This window comes from Acipenser ruthenus, chromosome 13, assembly GCF_902713425.1.
Source record: "Acipenser ruthenus chromosome 13, fAciRut3.2 maternal haplotype, whole genome shotgun sequence".
NCBI lineage: Eukaryota > Metazoa > Chordata > Actinopteri > Acipenseriformes > Acipenseridae > Acipenser > Acipenser ruthenus.
In genome coordinates, this window is record NC_081201.1 from 18,430,513 (window position 1) to 18,449,828 (window position 19,316).

At 39.8% G+C, this 19,316-nt stretch overlaps 1 protein-coding gene across 2 annotated transcripts in view; it reads left to right on the forward strand.

Moving 5' to 3' along the window:
* Window positions 1–19,316, forward strand: part of col13a1 (collagen, type XIII, alpha 1) — a 92,536-nt gene that overhangs the window by 16,684 nt on the left and 56,536 nt on the right. For both annotated transcript variants that reach the window (XM_059035697.1, XM_059035696.1), the window contains 12 exons: window positions 181–231; window positions 4,174–4,209; window positions 8,685–8,711; window positions 8,826–8,852; window positions 9,448–9,474; window positions 9,558–9,584; window positions 9,820–9,846; window positions 13,027–13,095; window positions 15,308–15,406; window positions 16,782–16,823; window positions 18,658–18,693; window positions 19,062–19,106. In XM_059035697.1, coding sequence (XP_058891680.1) covers window positions 202–231; window positions 4,174–4,209; window positions 8,685–8,711; window positions 8,826–8,852; window positions 9,448–9,474; window positions 9,558–9,584; window positions 9,820–9,846; window positions 13,027–13,095; window positions 15,308–15,406; window positions 16,782–16,823; window positions 18,658–18,693; window positions 19,062–19,106 — 492 coding nt within the window. In that variant the 5' untranslated portion in view covers window positions 181–201. The remainder of the gene's footprint in view (window positions 1–180; window positions 232–4,173; window positions 4,210–8,684; window positions 8,712–8,825; window positions 8,853–9,447; window positions 9,475–9,557; window positions 9,585–9,819; window positions 9,847–13,026; window positions 13,096–15,307; window positions 15,407–16,781; window positions 16,824–18,657; window positions 18,694–19,061; window positions 19,107–19,316) is intronic.

Here is a 19,316-nt window from a genome sequence, read left to right on the forward strand (position 1 = left end):
TCTCAGTGCATTATCCTCTTCTCTGGGGGTATGGATTAGACACAGCCTGTGTGTGTGTGTCTGTGTGATGTGTGTGTGCGCATGCATGTGTGCATGTGTATGTGTCTGTCTCTGTGCGTGCGTGTGTCACTCTGTTTGTGCCACTCTGTTTTTAATGCCACCTTCTCTTCTCCTCCACAGGGTGCACCAGGGGAGCCGGGCATGTCCATCATCGGGCCGCGCGGACCTCCTGTAAGTAATTTTTTATATTTAAAACTCTTGTGCTTGGTTCGGTTTTCTAATGCAAAGAATAGAGACAACACAAACATTCAATTTCATTTTACAAAACCAGCACCAAACATCCTATCAGTTGAACTCAAGGTTTCTCACGCACTTTCAAGTTAAATCCCAGACTGGAGTAAGCAGCTTGTCGAAATGGTTCTGTGAGGTACAGCATACAGTGATTCTAAACTCTGTTCCTTGTGGCCCTTTTGTGACTTGCATGTCGTGGAACAGGCCTTATTATATTTATGGCTTTTCTTTAATGTAATTGGATGATTGACAACAGGGCAGTTTTTTTTAAATTGTATTTTACTTTTAATTGACTATTTTGGGGATCTAACAAACATACATGCATAGTCATTTATGGGAGAGGGAAGTGCATACAACAGTAGCACTTTACCAAGAAATCTGAAGGTTATCATGTATAAACTGAGGTGAGTTTAGGTTAAATGTTCTCGGTCTGTCTTAATGGTAAACCTGCATAGTATCATTCCTGTAATATCAGTCCCCTCTTACTATCACCACATTGAAATGACCTTAATGGGAGCCAATGGGGACCAGCTCCTTATAATATCACTATCGGCTATTATTATCAATCACATTTATATATCAATCATACAACTGATTTGCACCTCACGTAACAAAATATAATAATACTATTAAAAGTTTTAGGTGTGAGCAGTACAATACAGCATTCAGAGCACTGCAATGTGTATGTTTAGAAGTCTACAGTATCGACAGTGTCTAAAGTCAAACTATCACAGGGTTGTGCTCAGCACCCTTGAAGGGTTTGACTGTGGAGATACACATTACATGCAACTAATAATCCTGCAGGATATATAATTCCCTTGACAATAAAACAGAAAAGCCTGTCACACACTAAAAAGGAATATCTTAAACAGAAAGGACCAGACTCCCCCCCCCCCCACACACACACACCTTCTTTCAATACCAGGGAACCACAAACAGCAAGATCGAAGGATTGTGTTTCTCTCCTGAAGTGTGCAATTTCCTTTGCGATTACCCCGTGAAGAATGAAACTGCCCTGACATCTGTTTTTCTAATTGCTCGCAGTAATAAGCCATCACTAATGAGGAGCACATTGTGGAGGGGGCTTAGTGTGATAAATGATAAACAAATAAGAAAGAGCTCTTTCAAGGGTAGCACGTATTGGAGGTGAAGAGGCCAACCCAAATGATCATGCCCTTGGCTTGGGGGGGGTTAGGAGACGGGATTCTCAGACACACTGGAGGAAATCCTTGCTTTCGCTTTCTAAAGTGGCCCATGTGTGATAAAAGAACATCTTGCTCCACTTTACTGTAAAGTGACACATCGCACTGTTTAAATAGGAGCAGGAGTGCACTGTTTATTTCATGAAGTGGGGATAATGTCCAAACTTGATGTCCTTACTCTTTCCTGTCTAACTGAATGGTAATCCTGGGGGATTTTGTGGAGGTTAGGAAATAAAAAAGAAGTTAGGATGAGTGAGCTTAACTCAGGTGCAGTAGAAGGATGCAGCAGTAATTAGAATAGGGGGTGGGGGCTATATGTTATTTTAAGAGTCCTTCACCAGCCCATACACATCAGCAGATGAATATCTGAGTCGTGTCGTGCTTGTCGCCACGTTCTGCGGAGACAGTTTGAAATGCCTGTGTGTCAAACTGCCTGCAGTACATACCCCATCTATACCTCCACTACCAGCACAGGAAAACAGGCACACAGCTAGTTTATCAGAGTTACAGTCTGTGCGCCCATGGGCATGCCTTTCCCTTATGCAGCATTCGTTGTCAAGAAGACGTGGGTCAGAGCAGAAAGAATGTAAAGATGCAATGTACAGGTTTGGAAGTTAGCATTGCCTTCCTTACACACCCTACTGATGTTAGCCAAATAAAAAAACACATCTTCCATCTAAGCAGAGCACTTGAAGAGCACATGATATATGATTTCCACGTTATATCTCCCAGTGTATTCAATTGGACTGACTGGATGTTTGTAACTTTCCAAGCTGGGATATACAGTGAATGAAAACGTCTTACTGAACAGGTCCTCCCTGATATAATAATGGCTGTAGAAAGCAGCACTGAATAAAGCAGAGGCAGGAATGGTACAGAATAGAAAAGTGTAGTAAAGCATTCTGCCAAGCATCTTAAAGCATCCATCGTTCAACACTCAGGGACCGGTCACAACACTTTTTCAAAATGCTTTTTTAAGGAAGGTTATTTTGAAGCGTGTTCTTAAACATTCAGTGCTTTGGAAAACTTGTAACCCTTGAAAAGACGTTTTTCAAAAACTACAAACTTCATTTTATTACAAAAAACTGACTTTTAATTAAACAGTTTTCTGAGTAAAACTCTCAATAATAAAAGTCAAAGTTAAATAAACATCAGTAGACTTTTTTTTCCATTTTTTTTATTGTAAAACAGTTGTCCAAGTTAGTCTGCTGTAATATAAGAAGTTTCTTTGGTCTTCCGTGGTGCATGGTGAATGTGATTGGAGAAAGCTTTGTAAGAATTATTTTTAAAAAAATTAGCATGGCCAACCTTAGCAAGGGTTTTTAAGAATATCTTACACTTTATTATTATTATTATTATTATTATTATTATTATTATTATTATTATTATTATTATTATTATTATTATTTATTTCTTAGCAGACTTACAATTGTTACAAGATATCACATTATTTTTACATACAATTACCCATTTATACAGTTGGGTTTTTACTGGAGCAATCTAGGTTAAGTACCTTGCTCAAGGGTACAGCAGCAGTGCTACACTGTGCCTTCATGCACAGATATATGAGTTCATTGAAATAGCTACTGTAAATGAAGGACAATAAAAATGTAGTGATGCCCTACACAGAGGGCTTTGATTGAACTAGGTCTTTCTATTTACACGCCGCCAATGGAACTTAAGTTGTGAACTAACAGGAGACCTCCTATACTACATTTTCTCAAAGGAAAAGCAAACGCTTAACATTGTCACCTAAATTTCTCCTTTCCCCTGTAGAAAGTGTATAACAGGCAAAGCCAATAGCCAATTGTAGTTCTATGCATGAATCGTCAAAAGGTGGTATTATAGTTAAATAATTGAAGACATCAAAGGTCATTGTTGCACAGAGATTCTGTGTCACTCTTAAACAAAGAGTTTCCTTTACAATAGAAAATGTAGGTTTTCAAAACTTGGGGCCTGTTATTAAAATATATTCCTTTTTTTCTACAAGGAGGATAAACAATGTGAATTACTGAGAACAGGTTTTCTTTTTTTTTCAATACGTGAATGTTGCTTACCGTTAAATCCAAAGCTGGATCTTAGAGGTGGCTGAAACATTTCTGCCAACAGAGCAGTAAATCACTGGAGCAAGGTGTGAAAGAGACAGGCGTGAACATGGGGGTTTACGAGGTGCAACTTACAAATACCATAAAATGATCAAATCACAGCAGAACTCTTCTTAGAAATCACAGCTCCACTGTGGAGGGTTTCAGATACTTCCCTGGTGGTTTCATAGTAATGAGCTTGCACTCGAAAATAAAAAAGAACACTCTTTCCATGCTAATAAAATATTGGTTTGCAGATAAGAAAACCAAATCAGATTTTGATTCATTGACAGTGTCTGGATGAGGTCTGTTATTGATTATGGATTAATAGTTGTAATAATCAAGTGTTCTAATAAGTAGTTCTAGCGATCTATTTAAGAGGCCGCTCTAAAGACCTCCATCCTTTCAATCATTAAAATACCAACCTTCCTGATTTGTTTTCATATTTTCCCAGACAGAAAATAAAGCAAAGAGACTACCATGCAATGTTGACTGTTTATTTGCTTTTCAAGCTTTCCTCATTATTTAAAGAGTGGCTGTGTTGAGATCTGTTGGATAGAGCCTACATTTTAAATCTCCTTTCTCTCCAATTCCAGGGCCAGCCAGGATCGAGAGGATTCCCTGGATTCCCGGTGAGTTCCCGTTTCTGAAACGCAATCAGTGAAATAAATGTAATAATCCAATACAGTGCTAATCCTATCACTGCACGGTGTCTTTGCCACTGGTAATATTAACCTTAAAATGCAGCCGCACTTTACATGTTTGCATTTACACTATGTTCACTCCTGGGCTGCGGTTGTTGTCCAGGGATGTTTGCATATATGTTTGGTCAATATTTTTTGTAGCGTTGAATAACTATTTTGTATTCAACACTGTGTGATTACACTACGGGATCTCATTTTAGAATATACGGGTGAATGCCACTGTTCCACATTATGCTGAATTGTTCAGCACAGTGTAGAATACAAGCTATGTTAGCTCAATGCAGCAGTGGAATTGACTGTTATTTACTCCAATGGGGATTCCAAGTCTGTACTGTATCCTGCTATTAAATACAGAATGGATATATGCTGCAATAAACCCAGTGTCATAAAGGGGTACACTTTTTAAACCAGTTCAACTCAGGACTAAAATATAACAAAAGATGACTGTCGCTGTTTTACCTGATCATATCCAGATACTTTTAAATACCACTCAATTATATATATACGCTTTGGTCACTGTGTACATCATTACAAAAAGTGAATTATTGTAGAAGACAACTATTAAGCTAATCCCAAGACTAAAGGGTGTGAGATACTCATGAGCAAAGGTTAAAAGAACTTGAAAAAACAGGTCCAGGGGTGGGGTGATAATTGAAGGTAATTAAACCCCTAGGGGTAAAATAAAAACAAAAGGTACATGCAATAGCATAGTAGCACTGGGGAGGGTGTGCATGGGGGTCAAGCAAGCTGGAGACAGAGGGCAGGGATTGTGTCTGCAGCTCCAGACCACGAGCAAACACAATGGCTTCTTTCACAGAGGGACAGACTGTCCCTTCTCTGTCTGGTGTTTTATTTTATTTTATTATATATTGTATTTAAGTTTCGTTTTTTACACTATTACAAATATTACATTTATAAGTTAACTTATATTTGTTTCCTTATATTTTTTCTACTCATATTTAGAATGTATAAGAAAAAATGATAAAATCTTGCATTGTTCCCCAATAAGACTACATTCTTAAATGTTCTTAAACTTTTCTAACAGTTTGCAGTTGACGTTGGGGTCTGCTTGTACTTGGTGTAAGCTTGGATTGTTACAGGATTCTTATTAACCTTGCTTGTTACGCAGTGGGTTCTTTACTATTCATCAAACAGTGTTGGTACTTAGGCCTGCTGCTCTGTATATCAATTAAATAGACTCTCTGTGTTTTCTTATTAGCATTTAGGGTGGGCAAGAGTACAGCTGAGCCCAAACATACACTTACACAGTACCATAGAAAACAGGGTCACCTGTACATACAGTTTCAGTGAAGAGTGGTTTTACGTTTAACATTGTAAGAATTGCATTTCCATCACTCATTGAAGAATGGTGTGGGACTGTCATAACATCTGAGTCATTTCATTGTCTTCTGGCATGAGAAAAATGTCCGACACAATCGCATTTCATTTAAATTGACGTTTTGTCAGTCATGGATCGATTAAACCAGTGCTTCACAAACTACTGCATACAGACACATGTGAACAATAGTAAATAATCTTCAGAATAGACTGCATGCTCTAAGAATATCTTTGGCACTTTCCCAGTGGTCTCTGAACCGTGCACAAACTAATCCCCATGATAAACTGAGTAAAATGAGTTCTCCACTTTTATTTGCTGGGCACGGGTTGCACAGGACCCGTGAAATCAACACTTCCTTCATGAACTTGTGTTCATAGGAACTGGATTCCATACCAAAGAAACACACACTTTGATTTCTGTTTCAATACTGAGCTTGATCAGAACCCCTCTTACAGTATAGATACATAGTGCTTAACCAGGATCTGGCTAGGAGGAGTGTGTCAATACTGAGCTTTTTACAATATACTCATGATGAAGTATATCATTTCATTTTAAAATAATAGAAATAATTGTACATAACATTTCTGGTTTTGCCATCTTTTTGGATTTTATTATAGTAAATATAAATAGCAATCGGATGTGTTTTATTCAGAAATGTTTCGGACGCTTGGGCGGTCATCCTAGGTCACTGTGAGCCGTGGTGGATGTTGGACAGGCCCCAAGCATTTCAAATTCCTGGGCTGAATGTGGGGAGAGGCTTTGATGCCTGTCTCTCCTGCATCTCCAATTGGCTTCCAGTGTTTATCACTAATACCTTATAATGTGTACAGAGAGCTCAATGAGGGCAACAAATGAGATCAGCAATAGTGCACCAACCTTTTTAAGAGTCTCAGAGTCTACATTCTGAATTAGGCTCTTCCCTGTTGTCTAATGTAAATGCACAACACTACCTGTATGACCAAAGAAACAACGGCACCAGTGGGTGTCTACGTGAAGTTTTCTGTAACAAGGTGTAGTGGAAAGCTGTGCAGTGCAGTGCAGATTGTAGCAGATTATTGCAATACAATACTACAATGATACTTTATTAAATTTTCCAATGGGTCACATTTAGTAATTGCATATGAGTAGGTTTAATCAAACTCAATAGAAATAACCCAACAGAGCACCACCACAAGCATTGATCCAGCAACATTTATAAACTAGTCTATAGAGGGGGTGCTTCATCAAACTAATAGAGATTTAAAAAGTTACTGTATGGCACATTGCATCCCTTACCAAAGGCTTGTCATTGACTTTGGGTTAATATTTATTTTCTGGTATTGATGCAAAGCGTTTTCCTAAAGTTGAGAGTATAGCACACGTTATTTTAAATAAATATAATATCTATATATTCAGCTAAGACGTCCTGAAATGATAACTGTGTGTGTATATATATATATATATATATATATATATATATATATATATATATATATATATATATATATATTTATGCAGGTTGTGTGTTGCAACCTCTGCACAGTATGCTCAGTTTATGTTATTCTATATAGTAAACTGCAGTGTGGTGGAATACAAGAGATGCGCCTTGCTGTATGCGTGTTCAATTCTGAACATTCCTGTACATCTCCAAGTCAAGCTTCGAGAAATGATTGATGGAATTGTAAAGCAGCAGATATGTTAAAACATGACGGCCAAGTGTCTGTGTGTCACAAACTATAACTGTGCTGTTTCTGCTTGTTGATGAGGACATGCAAACCACAGCTCTGCACAGAGCTGTCAGATCTTGGCTAATGAAGCTCCTCTGGGGAAAATCCCCTGAATTCTTTGGCTGTTTTAAAAAGGATGTGGGCAAAACCCACACAGATTCCAATACTGGCATTTACAAGACTGATAAGAGCAAAATAAACGCATTTCAGAATTGAATAGCTGCTGATTTTTGGAAGGAGTAAATGCTGCAGGGGAGTAATGTATCAACAGTTCTCTTTTTCTTAATTGTTCACGTTACTGTCACTTCCTTTCATCGAGCAGCGCTCCCAGCAGAGCTTATATTAAAGCATAGTGAAAGTATGGTAAAGCATAGGCCAGATAAGTATGGTAAAGCATATAAAAAATATGGCAAATCATGGTAAACTGTAGTAAATGCATCATATAACCACGGGAAACGTATGGGAAAAATGCAAAATTACTGTGCACATTTACTGTGTCTGCAAAGTGTAAAGAGGTGCTGTGTCTTTAAGAGAAGCCAAGCCTGCCTCTGTCAATGTCTTTGGCAGCTGTTCCAGCAGCTCTGGAGACAGTTCAGATGGGATTTCATGTACTGTACAACAAGCAGATAAAGAGAGCCAGGAGATGTGGGGATTAGGAGGGAAGTGACTGGGATAGCTTTGGAATTAAGTGACCAGAAAGATTTTCATTTCCAAAGCACAGTAAAGGCTGCAGAGGCAGCAGAAACGCTGTGATTGGCTGAATCTACTGTTTTGTAACCTGCATGACTTTTACATATACCACTCACGGGATTTCAGGATGTTTTCTGGTCTAACGTACCCCAAGAAGAAATAAAGGTTTCAAGCCTCACAATGGATTCTATTATAAGTTTACTGTTGGAAACGTAATGGCCTTATGAATCACCTTGTAGCCGATCTGTGAAGGGACTATTGTTGTCATCAAGTTTTTCTTAATATTTCCCTGTGTACTACCACTGCATTTTGTACAGTTATGGATTAATGTCCTGCCTCATCAAACCTATTATGTATATTTTGCTGAGATCATTGCTTGCAATGCATGATAACAATGCCAGTAAAAAATGCTGGTGCACTGTTCACTGAAGCCTGAGCAAGATGCCGTTCTTGTCAGATCTGTTGATGTGGCATTCGAAACCATTGTAAATCAGTTTAACTGGCAAGAAAATAAACCACAAAATGTACCAAGATTAATCACATGAGTGCAAATCCCATCTAACTTTAATGCTGTGTGGCTGAAAGATACTTATAATGAAAAAGAAAATGTATGTTTTAGCTGACCCATTGCAATGCTACATGTAAACAGGACGTCTGTATTATTTCAGGGCCCAATTGGTATGGATGGAAAACCGGTAAGTGTACTTACTGCAATAATAATACTAATAAAATGTGATCATACAAAGTGAAGTCTTGAAATATGCTATGCATGTATTGTAAGAGTTTGACTTTTTTCCATTTGATTTCAGGGTCTGACAGGTCTGAAAGGTGACATGGTAAGATGAAGTTGATGTGCTTTCTTATAGACTGAATCTATGTTTACCTGGGGATCGCTTCATTAGCCATGGCATTAAAACCATGGTGCATGTAGATACAAAACAATGTAATACTGCCCTGTACAACACAGGCAAAATGCAGTACAGTACAGTACAATGCCATACCATACTATAGCATAGCATAGCATAGCATAGCATAGCACACCTCACCATAGCATAGCATAGCATAGCATACCATACAGTACAGATTTATAATTATGTAATTTCTCTCCTGTGTCTTTGTCCTTTAATTGCTTTGTCACTTAAAATAATTTAACATTATATGTGATAAATAGTCAATCTAAACACTGCAATATATTGGCCTACAGGGAGTAACTATGACAAGGTAGCTTGCATCTTCTACTGCAATAGAACCCTGTACTGGAATCTGTGAGCTCAAAATGACAGTAACTATTCAGACAACTCGCTGCTGTACCAGTGACTTTAAACATTACTGCTGCCCATAATGAGAGTAATTTGGTATTTACAGTGCAATGCAATGGACATTTCTATAGAATGCATGCAGGGTCTAATATTTTGTTTTGTGTTTCAAAAGGGTACAAAGGGACTTAAAGGAGATTATGTAAGTATGTTTTAACAGTACTGCAATCCCACTCACTCACTCTCTGAATTGTTTGATTTCAACCTCTCTGTTGTTTTAAACAGGGTGACCCTGGCCTCAAAGGTGAAAAGGTGAGTCACACCTCAACATTTGTATAATAAATTCTGTACCGAATTCCATTTCAAAGTGATCCTTTCCAAGTCTTTGATTACCTGCTTTGAAAGGACTGTTACTAGATGTGTTTTTATCTATTTTATTTTAGTTTGTTGATCATGCTATGGTTGCAAACCATTTGTTTGTAAATGACCGCCTATCAGCTTTTTATTCACATTTTAATAATCCACAATCATTGTGTTTCTGTTCCAGGGTGTGTGTGGAGACTATGCTCACAGGGTAAGTACACAGGTTTTGACCAATCCATTTACTGTCAATTTCTAAACTTGGTTCTGATATTCAGTTGGTTTGGACAGCAGTGGAATTAAACATGGCACTGAGACAAAGTTCAAGAGTCTGTGGTCATTGTACATGCTGGTACAAATGACATAAGGAACAGAAAATCGGAGATTCTGAAAGAGGATTTTAAATCATTAACAAGACAGCTGAAAATGTTAGGATGCAGAATGTAAAATTCAGGTTAAAGTATCCTGCCATTCCCACTACCCGCTGAGTAAACACAGAGGTGTGTGTTACAGTAACCTTCATCAAACTCCTATTACCCCTGCTCAATCACATGCTCTTGATTGGACCAATTTACACCTAGGTTTATTTAATGTCAGGTCTCTGTCTAATAAGGCTCTGTTAATTAGTGATTTTATTCGGGATTACAGCATTGATATTCTCTCTTTAACTGAAACATGGCTTGGACCGAATGCCAATGTTTCCCTGATTGAGGCTTCTCCACCTAACTATTCATTTTCTCAGAAAGCTCGCTCTACTGGGCGGGGAGGTGGACTCGCTATTGTTTTCCATAGTGAACTTAGAATCAAAACAGGACACTGTTGAAGGTTATTCATCTTTTGAAGTTTTAACCTTGACATTAAACAGTCCATTACCTGTTCACATTGTAATTATTTATCGACCAACCAAGTCAAACGCGCTATTTCTGACTGAATTTGGGGATCTGCTATCTATATTGACAATAAAATATGATAGGATTCTTTTATTGGGTGATTTTAACCTTGATGTTGACATTGATTCTGATTCTAACTCCTTGGAATTTTTTGAGGCTACTGAATTACTTAGAGTATATCCTGCATGTCAAAGGTCCTACGCATAATCGTGGCCATACTTTAGATCTGGTAATTTCTTTTGTTTAGCTGTTAAGAACATCATAACCCTAGATTTTACTATTTCTGATCATCCTGCCATTCTTTTTGAGCTGAATCTGCCAGTATCTACAAAGACTGTGGACCATACTTTTAAATCCGGGGTAATTAATTCTTCAACTGCTGTTAAGCTTTCTGATGTCTTGAGCTCATTACCACTCTCTGAGTCCTCATCAGTAGATGAGCTGGTTAATACCTACACCACCACCTTGACTGGTATCTTAGATACTGTAGTGCCAATCAAAACTCGGAGAGTGTCTTTTAAAATCTATATTGTGTAGGCAGGTTAGCCTGTTCTGTAGATTGCAATGGACACTTTGTTTCAGATTTTGTTGTACCTACTCAGTATGTGTTTGTTCCTGTGTGGCGCTGCATGCTTCTGTTCAGTTTGGAAGCTTGTCTGACAGAAGCATAATGAAGTGAAGTGATGTGCCCCATGCCAGCAGTGCAGCTCAGAGCCCCAGTCTCCTGCCTCCCAGCACGCCCCTTCACCACTAGTCAGATACAGCGCTTTGTTCTGATGCAGCTGGAATGTTGTGTGAGTGGAATTCCTTTTAAAGGCCTGCAGTTGCTTCCCTACAGGCCCCGGCTCCGTCCTGTCCAACACTGCGCAAGGTGACATATAAATAGGGTGCCACAATGTGAGGTAGTGGGTGACACCGGCCTGCGTTCAAACATCACGAACTCTGTTCAAAGGACCATTGCAGTAACTGCATACCTACATTTTAATAGCATTGACATTGATTACTGCAACATATTGTTGCAAATTTCTTTTTAAACACAACTGTTTTGATATTTGTTATCCACATGCCCTGGGTCATTAATCTAAGGTTTCTCTAATCGGTGATATATTACACCTTGGCATTTTATGTATTTATAGTGACAGAGACAAATACGAGCTGTTTGAGTTTCATAACCTTGGTATATTCATTATTTATAGTGACAGTATTTAGGTTGTGAGTTGACAGTGACAGTAAGCAGTGAGGATGTTTGTTAATGATTGGGAGGCACCCTGGAAGCTGTATTTTGATATCCTGTAAGCTTCTTTAAGTTTTGTATGAGATTTCCTGCTCTACACAGATGAAGAGCGTATGTAGTCTAATGGGCAGGAGCTCCCAGTTCCCAGCTCCAAACTCAGCCCTGCTGCACTGTGTGATCTGGGGCCATTGCTGGATCCCCTTGTTCCTGTGTGTGTGAGGTAGACAGAAGCCCATTGGACATGGTTGGGCTTCTCCTGCTGGAGTGCAGAGGGAGTCACTCAGTTCCTGTGTGTTTAACATTCTGTAGGAGTTCCCAGGGGTGACACTAGCCGCACTGCACTCCAATCAGATCCTGGCTCTCAAGGTTTGTGGTTACCTAACTGTCACTCGCATCCAGTCTTGCCACAAAGAGATGAATGCAGGGGAGTAATGCATTCAGTTTGTTAGTGTTGCTGCTTCAGACTGCACATGCTACCGTGCAATTCTGTCTTTAACTTGAGTCAGAATAGAATGCAAGGAACGGGTAATACTACATAGGGAGTACACAGTACTTCTATTGCTCCTTTATGCCTTTGAAATCAAAGCAATTTTCTGAGATTGTCACTGCTTTAATGACTTTTTATAGTTTGAAAGGCAAACTCAATAAGAGGGTATATGCACCAGTTCTGGATGCTACCAGTATTGTCTGTTCTCTTTATGGCAAGTCTGGATCAAGGCTTAGCTTGATACAGCAGCATCTGGAGATGGGAGTTCATTAGCCAGTGAGACTTGTAATGTTTCCTGTCAGCCCTCACTGTTCTCAGTGGTGACTGAACTGCAGTGGCTCCAAAAATACCATCACTGACTACAGAATCCCTTAACTTGCATACAGATATTGGCGCCAGATTGTTATGAAGAGCATTGCATACATTAAACTCTCTCCCAGCTCTCCCTGCATTTGAACAATGATCAGGAGGTTTCGGGGTGGGGTTTGGGGTTTCGGGATGTGGTTTGGTCTGGTCTGGTCTTACATTTCAGGCATCATAAGAGAGGAGCAACCACAGGGTCTCAAGCAGCCAACATTTTATTTAGTAAATATTTACAATTTTGTAAATTATTAATGCACTCCCAGAACCAGATCGGTGTTGCTGCTATCTCTGCCTCTGTCTCACCCTGTCAGGTACCCCTGGTTATTCTCACTGTCTCTCTCTGTCTTTTTCCCTCTCTGTTTTTTTCCGGCCCTGTCCTTTTTATTCCATCTTGCCCTGGCCTCCTTCTGACCTCTGCAGCTATTACCTATCCTGAACACTGTGCGCACGCTGTCTCCACTGACGCCTGTAATCAGAAAGCGGTACCAGGTATAATCTCTGCTTCTCTGCTTCCGGCACTTGACAATGCGTCTCCTTCATGGAAAGCTTGGTGCAGAGTTAACTGTGGTTTAAGCATTATCAGTGGGATCAGGGGAGGGGAGGGGAGGTGCAGCTAATGCTCCTTTACAACATATAGATGAGTTCAATATTGTCTAAAAGATAATGCTATAATGTTACAGGCATGAGTTGTTATAGTGATAGCGACAGTATATCGAGCTTGAATACGGTCCAGCCCTGTAGCCCTCATTTGAAGGCTGTTAGGGTAAGTTTATTAAGCAATATGAGCTGTTGCAAGCATAAACGAATGCAACCACGGTAAAAGGCAGTTTTAGAAGGGGAGGTATTTCCTCCCCCGTATTGCAGTGTTTCTATCAGATAGCTGCAAGAAACAAACCCTTAAAGAAAGTACCAGCTGAAAAACTACATGAAACGATACTCCGAATGCTGTGGCACAGATGTTCAGATAGTTGGCATCCATCGTCCATGCTGTTATTGCAGGTGTGCATACTGAATGCAGCCAGAATCCAATACCATGTTTGGAGACAATGTGAGACTATTCAGTAGTGTTTTTTACATATATAACCAGTCAGCTATAATGAGTCATTCTCTACTGCCATAGCAGAGTAATTCATTTCTAAGCTTAAAATGTATTTTGATGAAGACCATGTGTGGATTATGAATGCTACTGCAGTCAATTCGATTTAATGCATGGAAAGAGCTTCATAAATATTAAAAAGGATGTTGATAATGATGATAATGATGATGATGATGATGATGATGATGATGATGATGATGATGATATAATGATTGTTATTATTACTATTATTAGTACTATTATTAGTATGCAGCTAGGTGGCTTAGTGGGCTTATGCACCAGCTTTTCGTGCTGATGGAGGCCTGAGTTTGAATCTGGCTCTAGTCACAAGTAAATTGAGGTTGATAGTCTCAGTTAGACCCCTAGGGGATATTACCGCCATTACAAAACGAATGCCACACGATTCGGCACAATTACATTGAGAGGCTCAGGAAAGGGAAAGCTATCAATAACAAATAAAAAAAAACAACTACATACATTTGTCTCCCAACACAGTATTTTCATCAACTCATATAAACTGGCACACTCCTGAAGCACCATTCTCTTTAACACAAATGTTAGCTTGCTTTAACTCTCATCTCCAAAGAGACAGTGTGTGAGTGTGTGATGCTTTTTGTGTGTGTGTGTGTGCATGTAGGTGTGTGGTGTGATGCTGTGTGTGTGTGTGTGTGTGTGTGTGATGCTATGTGTGTTTGTGATGCTGTGTGTGTGATGCTGTGTGTGTTTGATGCTGTGTGTGATGCTGTGTGTGTGATGCTGTGTGTGTGTGTGTGTGTGTATGATGCTGTGTGTGTGTGACGCTGTGTGTGTGTGATGCTGTGTGTATGATGCTGTGTGTGATGCTGTGTGTGTGTGATGCTGTGTGTGTGTGATGCTGTGTGTGTTTGATGCTGTGTGTGATGCTGTGTGTGTGATGCTGTGTGTGTGTGTGTGTGTGTATGATGCTGTGTGTGTGTGACGCTGTGTGTGTGTGATGCTGTGTGTATGATGCTGTGTGTGATGCTGTGTGTGTGTGATGCTGTGTGTGTGTGGTGTTGTGTGTGTATGATGCTGTGTGTGTGTGTGTGTGTGTGTGATGCTCTGTGTGTGACGCTGTGTGTGTGTGTGGTGCTGTGTGTGTATGATGCTGTGTGTGTGTGTGTGATGTTGTGTGTGTGATGCTGTGTGTGTGTATGCTGTGTGTCTGATGCTATTTGTGTGACATGTTGTGTGTGTGTGATGCTGTGTGTGTATGATGTTGTGTGTGTGTGACGCTGTGTGTGTGTGACGCTGTTTGTGTGTGTGTGTGACGCTGTGTGTGTATGTGATGCTGTTTGTGTGTGACGCTCTGTGTGTGATGCTGTGTGTATGATGCTGTTTGTGTGTGTGTATGATGCTGTGTGTGTGATGTTGTGTGTGTGATGCTGTGTGTGTGTGTATGATGCTGTGTGTGCGTGTGATGCTGTGTGTGTGACGCTGTGTGTGTGTGTGATGCTGTTTGTGTGTGTGTATGATGCTTTGTGTGTGACGCTGTGTGTTTGTGATGCTGTGTGTGAATGTGTGTGATGCTGTGGGTGTGTCATTTTGTCTCACCTGCTATGAATGTAACCCTGTGTTTGTGTGCAGGGTGAGCAGGGGCAGGCTGGGATTCAAGGACCCCCTGGACCCCCAGGCCCCCCTGGGCCCCTAGGGGCCACAGGACCATCAGGGCCCAGCGGAACTCCGGTAAGTAACAGGGGGTTCAGTTTAGCTAGCCCAGACTTGCAGAATCAGGTTAATGAACTACTAAACCAAGGCTGAGACCACCACCCAACACGGTTCACAACACATGATTTATTAAACAGTGTGGGAGAAAATCGAGTTAGGGAATTGTAATCCAATTATTTACTCCTGTCTTTAACTCCTATTTTTGTTAAAACACCTGTTCATTTTACAAAACCAGGACCAAACAAATAAGTTATAAATTTCATTTTCCCACACACTCAATGTGTTTTATTTATCATTTTGTAACATAGTTAATTAAAGAATGGAGGAAACACTTTGAAAATATGGTCCGAGGTGCTGTATTGTGAAGAAGGTCTAGAAACACGCTATTGGCATACATGCCCTGCTTAGAACTGCATGCGTGGGAATGAATAGAGGAGACATTTAATTCAATGACAGGGATCGCAATGCAGGCCTATAGTACCCACACGATGGAAGGGATGTGCATGTTTCAGTGCAGTATGCAACAAAATGGTATTTAAACTTTCCTTAAAGCTTCTAAATTCTAAAAATCTAAATTCCAATTCAACATACCTGTGTACCAGTACTCTTACATCTGAACTGGGATGCAAGGAAACCATTTCTGAATGATTCTATTTGGAACAAATACTTGTGATCTGGTTTGAGATGTGTAATGTGCCTTTACCAAACTTATAGCCCTAGTGTAAGACCAATAGGGTGAACTGGATCGATGCTTGGCTCACATCATTTGATCTGTTCTTATACTATTTGTGATACACTACCTGTACTTTAATCACACCAAGCCTCATCGCTTCCCTACAAACAAAACCCATTTTCTAACTGGCTGAAAATGAACTCCACAAACAGACTAGAAGTCTGTCACATGAAGCCTGTAGCCCTGGAAACTGACACACACAAGGACAAGACAGTGACATGCTCTCTGTTTAACTGACACACACAAGGACAAGACAGTGACATGCTCTCTGTTTAACTGACACACACAAGGACAGGACACTGACAGGCTCTCTGTTTAACTGACAGACACAAGGACAATACAGTGACATGCTCTCTGTTTAACTGACACACAAGGACAAGACATTGACATGTTCTCTGTTTAACTGACACACACAAGGACAAGACAGTGACATGCTCTCTGTTTAACTGACACACACAAGGTCAGGACACTGACAGGCTCTCTGTTTAACTGACAGACACAAGGACAATACAGTGACATGCTCTCTGTTTAACTGACACACAAGGACAAGACAGTGACATGCTCTCTGTTTAACTGACACACACACGGACAGGACAGTGACATGTTCTCTGTTTAACTGGCACACACAAGGACAAGACAGTGACCGACTTTGTGTTTCAGGGGAAGCCTGGTGAAACTGGGAAGCCAGGGAAAGATGGCAAGGTAAGTTTTCTCTTTCATTTTACTCTGTGTACATAGCTGATAAACACCTACTCATTTGGATATGTAAAGTTCTTGGTCAGAACAACAATAAAAAAAAAAAACGTTTTCGCTAATTCTTTCTTCTTCAGCAGTCGTAAAGTTGGGCTACTCAACTTTTTAATTTTTGAAACTTCAATGCTCTTTTTTAAAAAAAAAATTCTTGATATATCCATGCTGGAATACATTTTATTATTGAAAGTGTTGTCTGATTATAATACAGAGGCTTGACCTTTATAAAAGTTTCACACAGTAAAAGCACAGCAAGTGTAATAAAGCATTGTGGAAGCATGGTAAAGGGTAGGTAAGCATTAAGAATAGCAAGGTATGCTAAAGAATATTAATAAATGTGGCAAACAAGGATAAACTATGGTAAATGCATAGGATAACCATAGGAAAGGCATGGCAAAACTGAAAAAATACAGTGCAAAAATACCATGGTAAACTTTTATAACACAGCCAATAAGTATCATTGATAGTGACAGAGTTCAGACAGGTGAAATTTTAATATAACTGCTATTGAACAGGTTAAAAAGAGGCCCTGCTTTCATTTGCTGACGCTCTCAGTGTCATTTTAAAATGACTCTTTAAGACAGACGTTTTATATTACCCACAAAAATGTTTGACTGTACTACAGAAACAGAAAGTAACAGAGCAGCCTGGAAATGAAAGGAACATGCCAGGACTGATGGGAATTTTAGGATTACATAATAAATTATGATTACCTGAAATTGAGCTGTCCTGCTTGAAGTCCAATATTTTCCAGAGGGTTTAATTCAAGTTCTCTTTAATAGAATAGTATATAACAGTCTGATGTTAAGAGGGACACCAGTGGCAACTTGCTAATATCCACTTAGTTTTAGCAGTGCTAAAGCAAGCTAGTCCTGGGTTCCCCGATATACTGCTTGGTTTGAGTACAAGGGGAATGTGCTGTACAGTAGGTGGTGTAAACCTAAAGCAGTCCATTATAAAGGAATTGTGTCTGTTGTTTCAATGGGAATGGAACCTGAGCAGTAGGTTTTCAAAAATTCATAATTTGTTTTACAGGGCATTCAGCCTTCAGATATTCAGATATCTCAATGAATTTGCTTAATGAGCCATTTTTTTCTGGAGAATGTTAAGCTTACACAGGGACCCAAAGCACAGAGGTGCTGTAGGCAGTGGCGGGTGTAACATCTGTCCAGTAGTAGTAACATGAGTTCAGGTCTCAGCAGGGATTGTAAAGCTGGTTTCCATGTCTCGGCTCACTGAGGCAGCTCAAAATGTGAGTTTGAGATAGTCCATGCAGGCGCAGTCAGGAAACGCTACTGTAGAGTGCCTTGCAGAACAGCGGTACAGTGTGAGTTTGGCAAATGAACAGGCATTCCAGTTCAAATATTAGAAAGCTGTATTTCAAGAAAATGACCCTATTGAAGTTTCTAACTCCAGAAGGAAGACAAAACTGGAAATATATTGTTCTGGTGGTGTTTTCTTTAGTCGCTGCATGTATAATTGTACCTGGGGGTGTTTTTATACAGCCCTTTTGTCGGTGCATCTATAATTGTACCATGTTAAGTTTCCTATTTGGTTTTTTTTTCAAAGTTTTGGGAGGGCAACTTCTCGAACTCCATAGAGTTCACACAAATTGTTTAAAATGTTTACAAATGTAATTTAAAAAACGTGACTGAAGGGGTGTATAAAAAATGACAAACCTTAAGAGAAGAGAACAGGTTTGATAAATATGTGGCACGGTGTTGATAAATACTATTTGTAATTTTTTGTTTTAATGCTGTTATTAACTTTATAACATATTTTTCAGGGTGAACCAGGAATTCCAGGCTTACCTGGGAGAAAGGTAAGATCGAAATAGCCATGAGATTTAAATACCTGAACTAGGGATAAAGAGATGCACTGGCAAGGGGTACGATTCTATTGATTCACGAGAAAGATGTGCATGGAGTGAGCATTAACACCTGCAGTAAGAATTGGATATAGCAGCTTACCTACAAGCTGCCAGACAATCTAAACAATCAAGCCCCTGGAAGGGGAGGTCACTATATCTCATGGAAACTGGATTGCCACAGAAGGCCCAGTTTGAGCCATTGCAGTTTTCACATGACTGTTTCCCTGTTCAGTATTGTGACTGTTCCTTCACAAGCTCTCCTGTTCTTCTGCTTTCCTGTCCTCTCTTGTCTCCATTGTCTTTTCTTTTTTGTCTCTCAGGGAGATGGTGGTGAGCCAGGCCCCCCTGGACCTGCAGGCCCACAGGTAAATTGAAGCCCCTGTACTGCATTTCCCCCAGGCTGCTGGATTAGTTAGCCGGCCTAGTAACAAAGCTACGGAAGCTAGCGTAAATACTTGAAGGGCTGTGTATGATTAAAGAAGTAATCTTAAAAAGAGGTGCTGCAAGTTTTCCCTTGTAAAAGTTTGCCATAGCATTGCAAAGTGTAATAAAGCACAGTGAAAGCACGGTAAAGC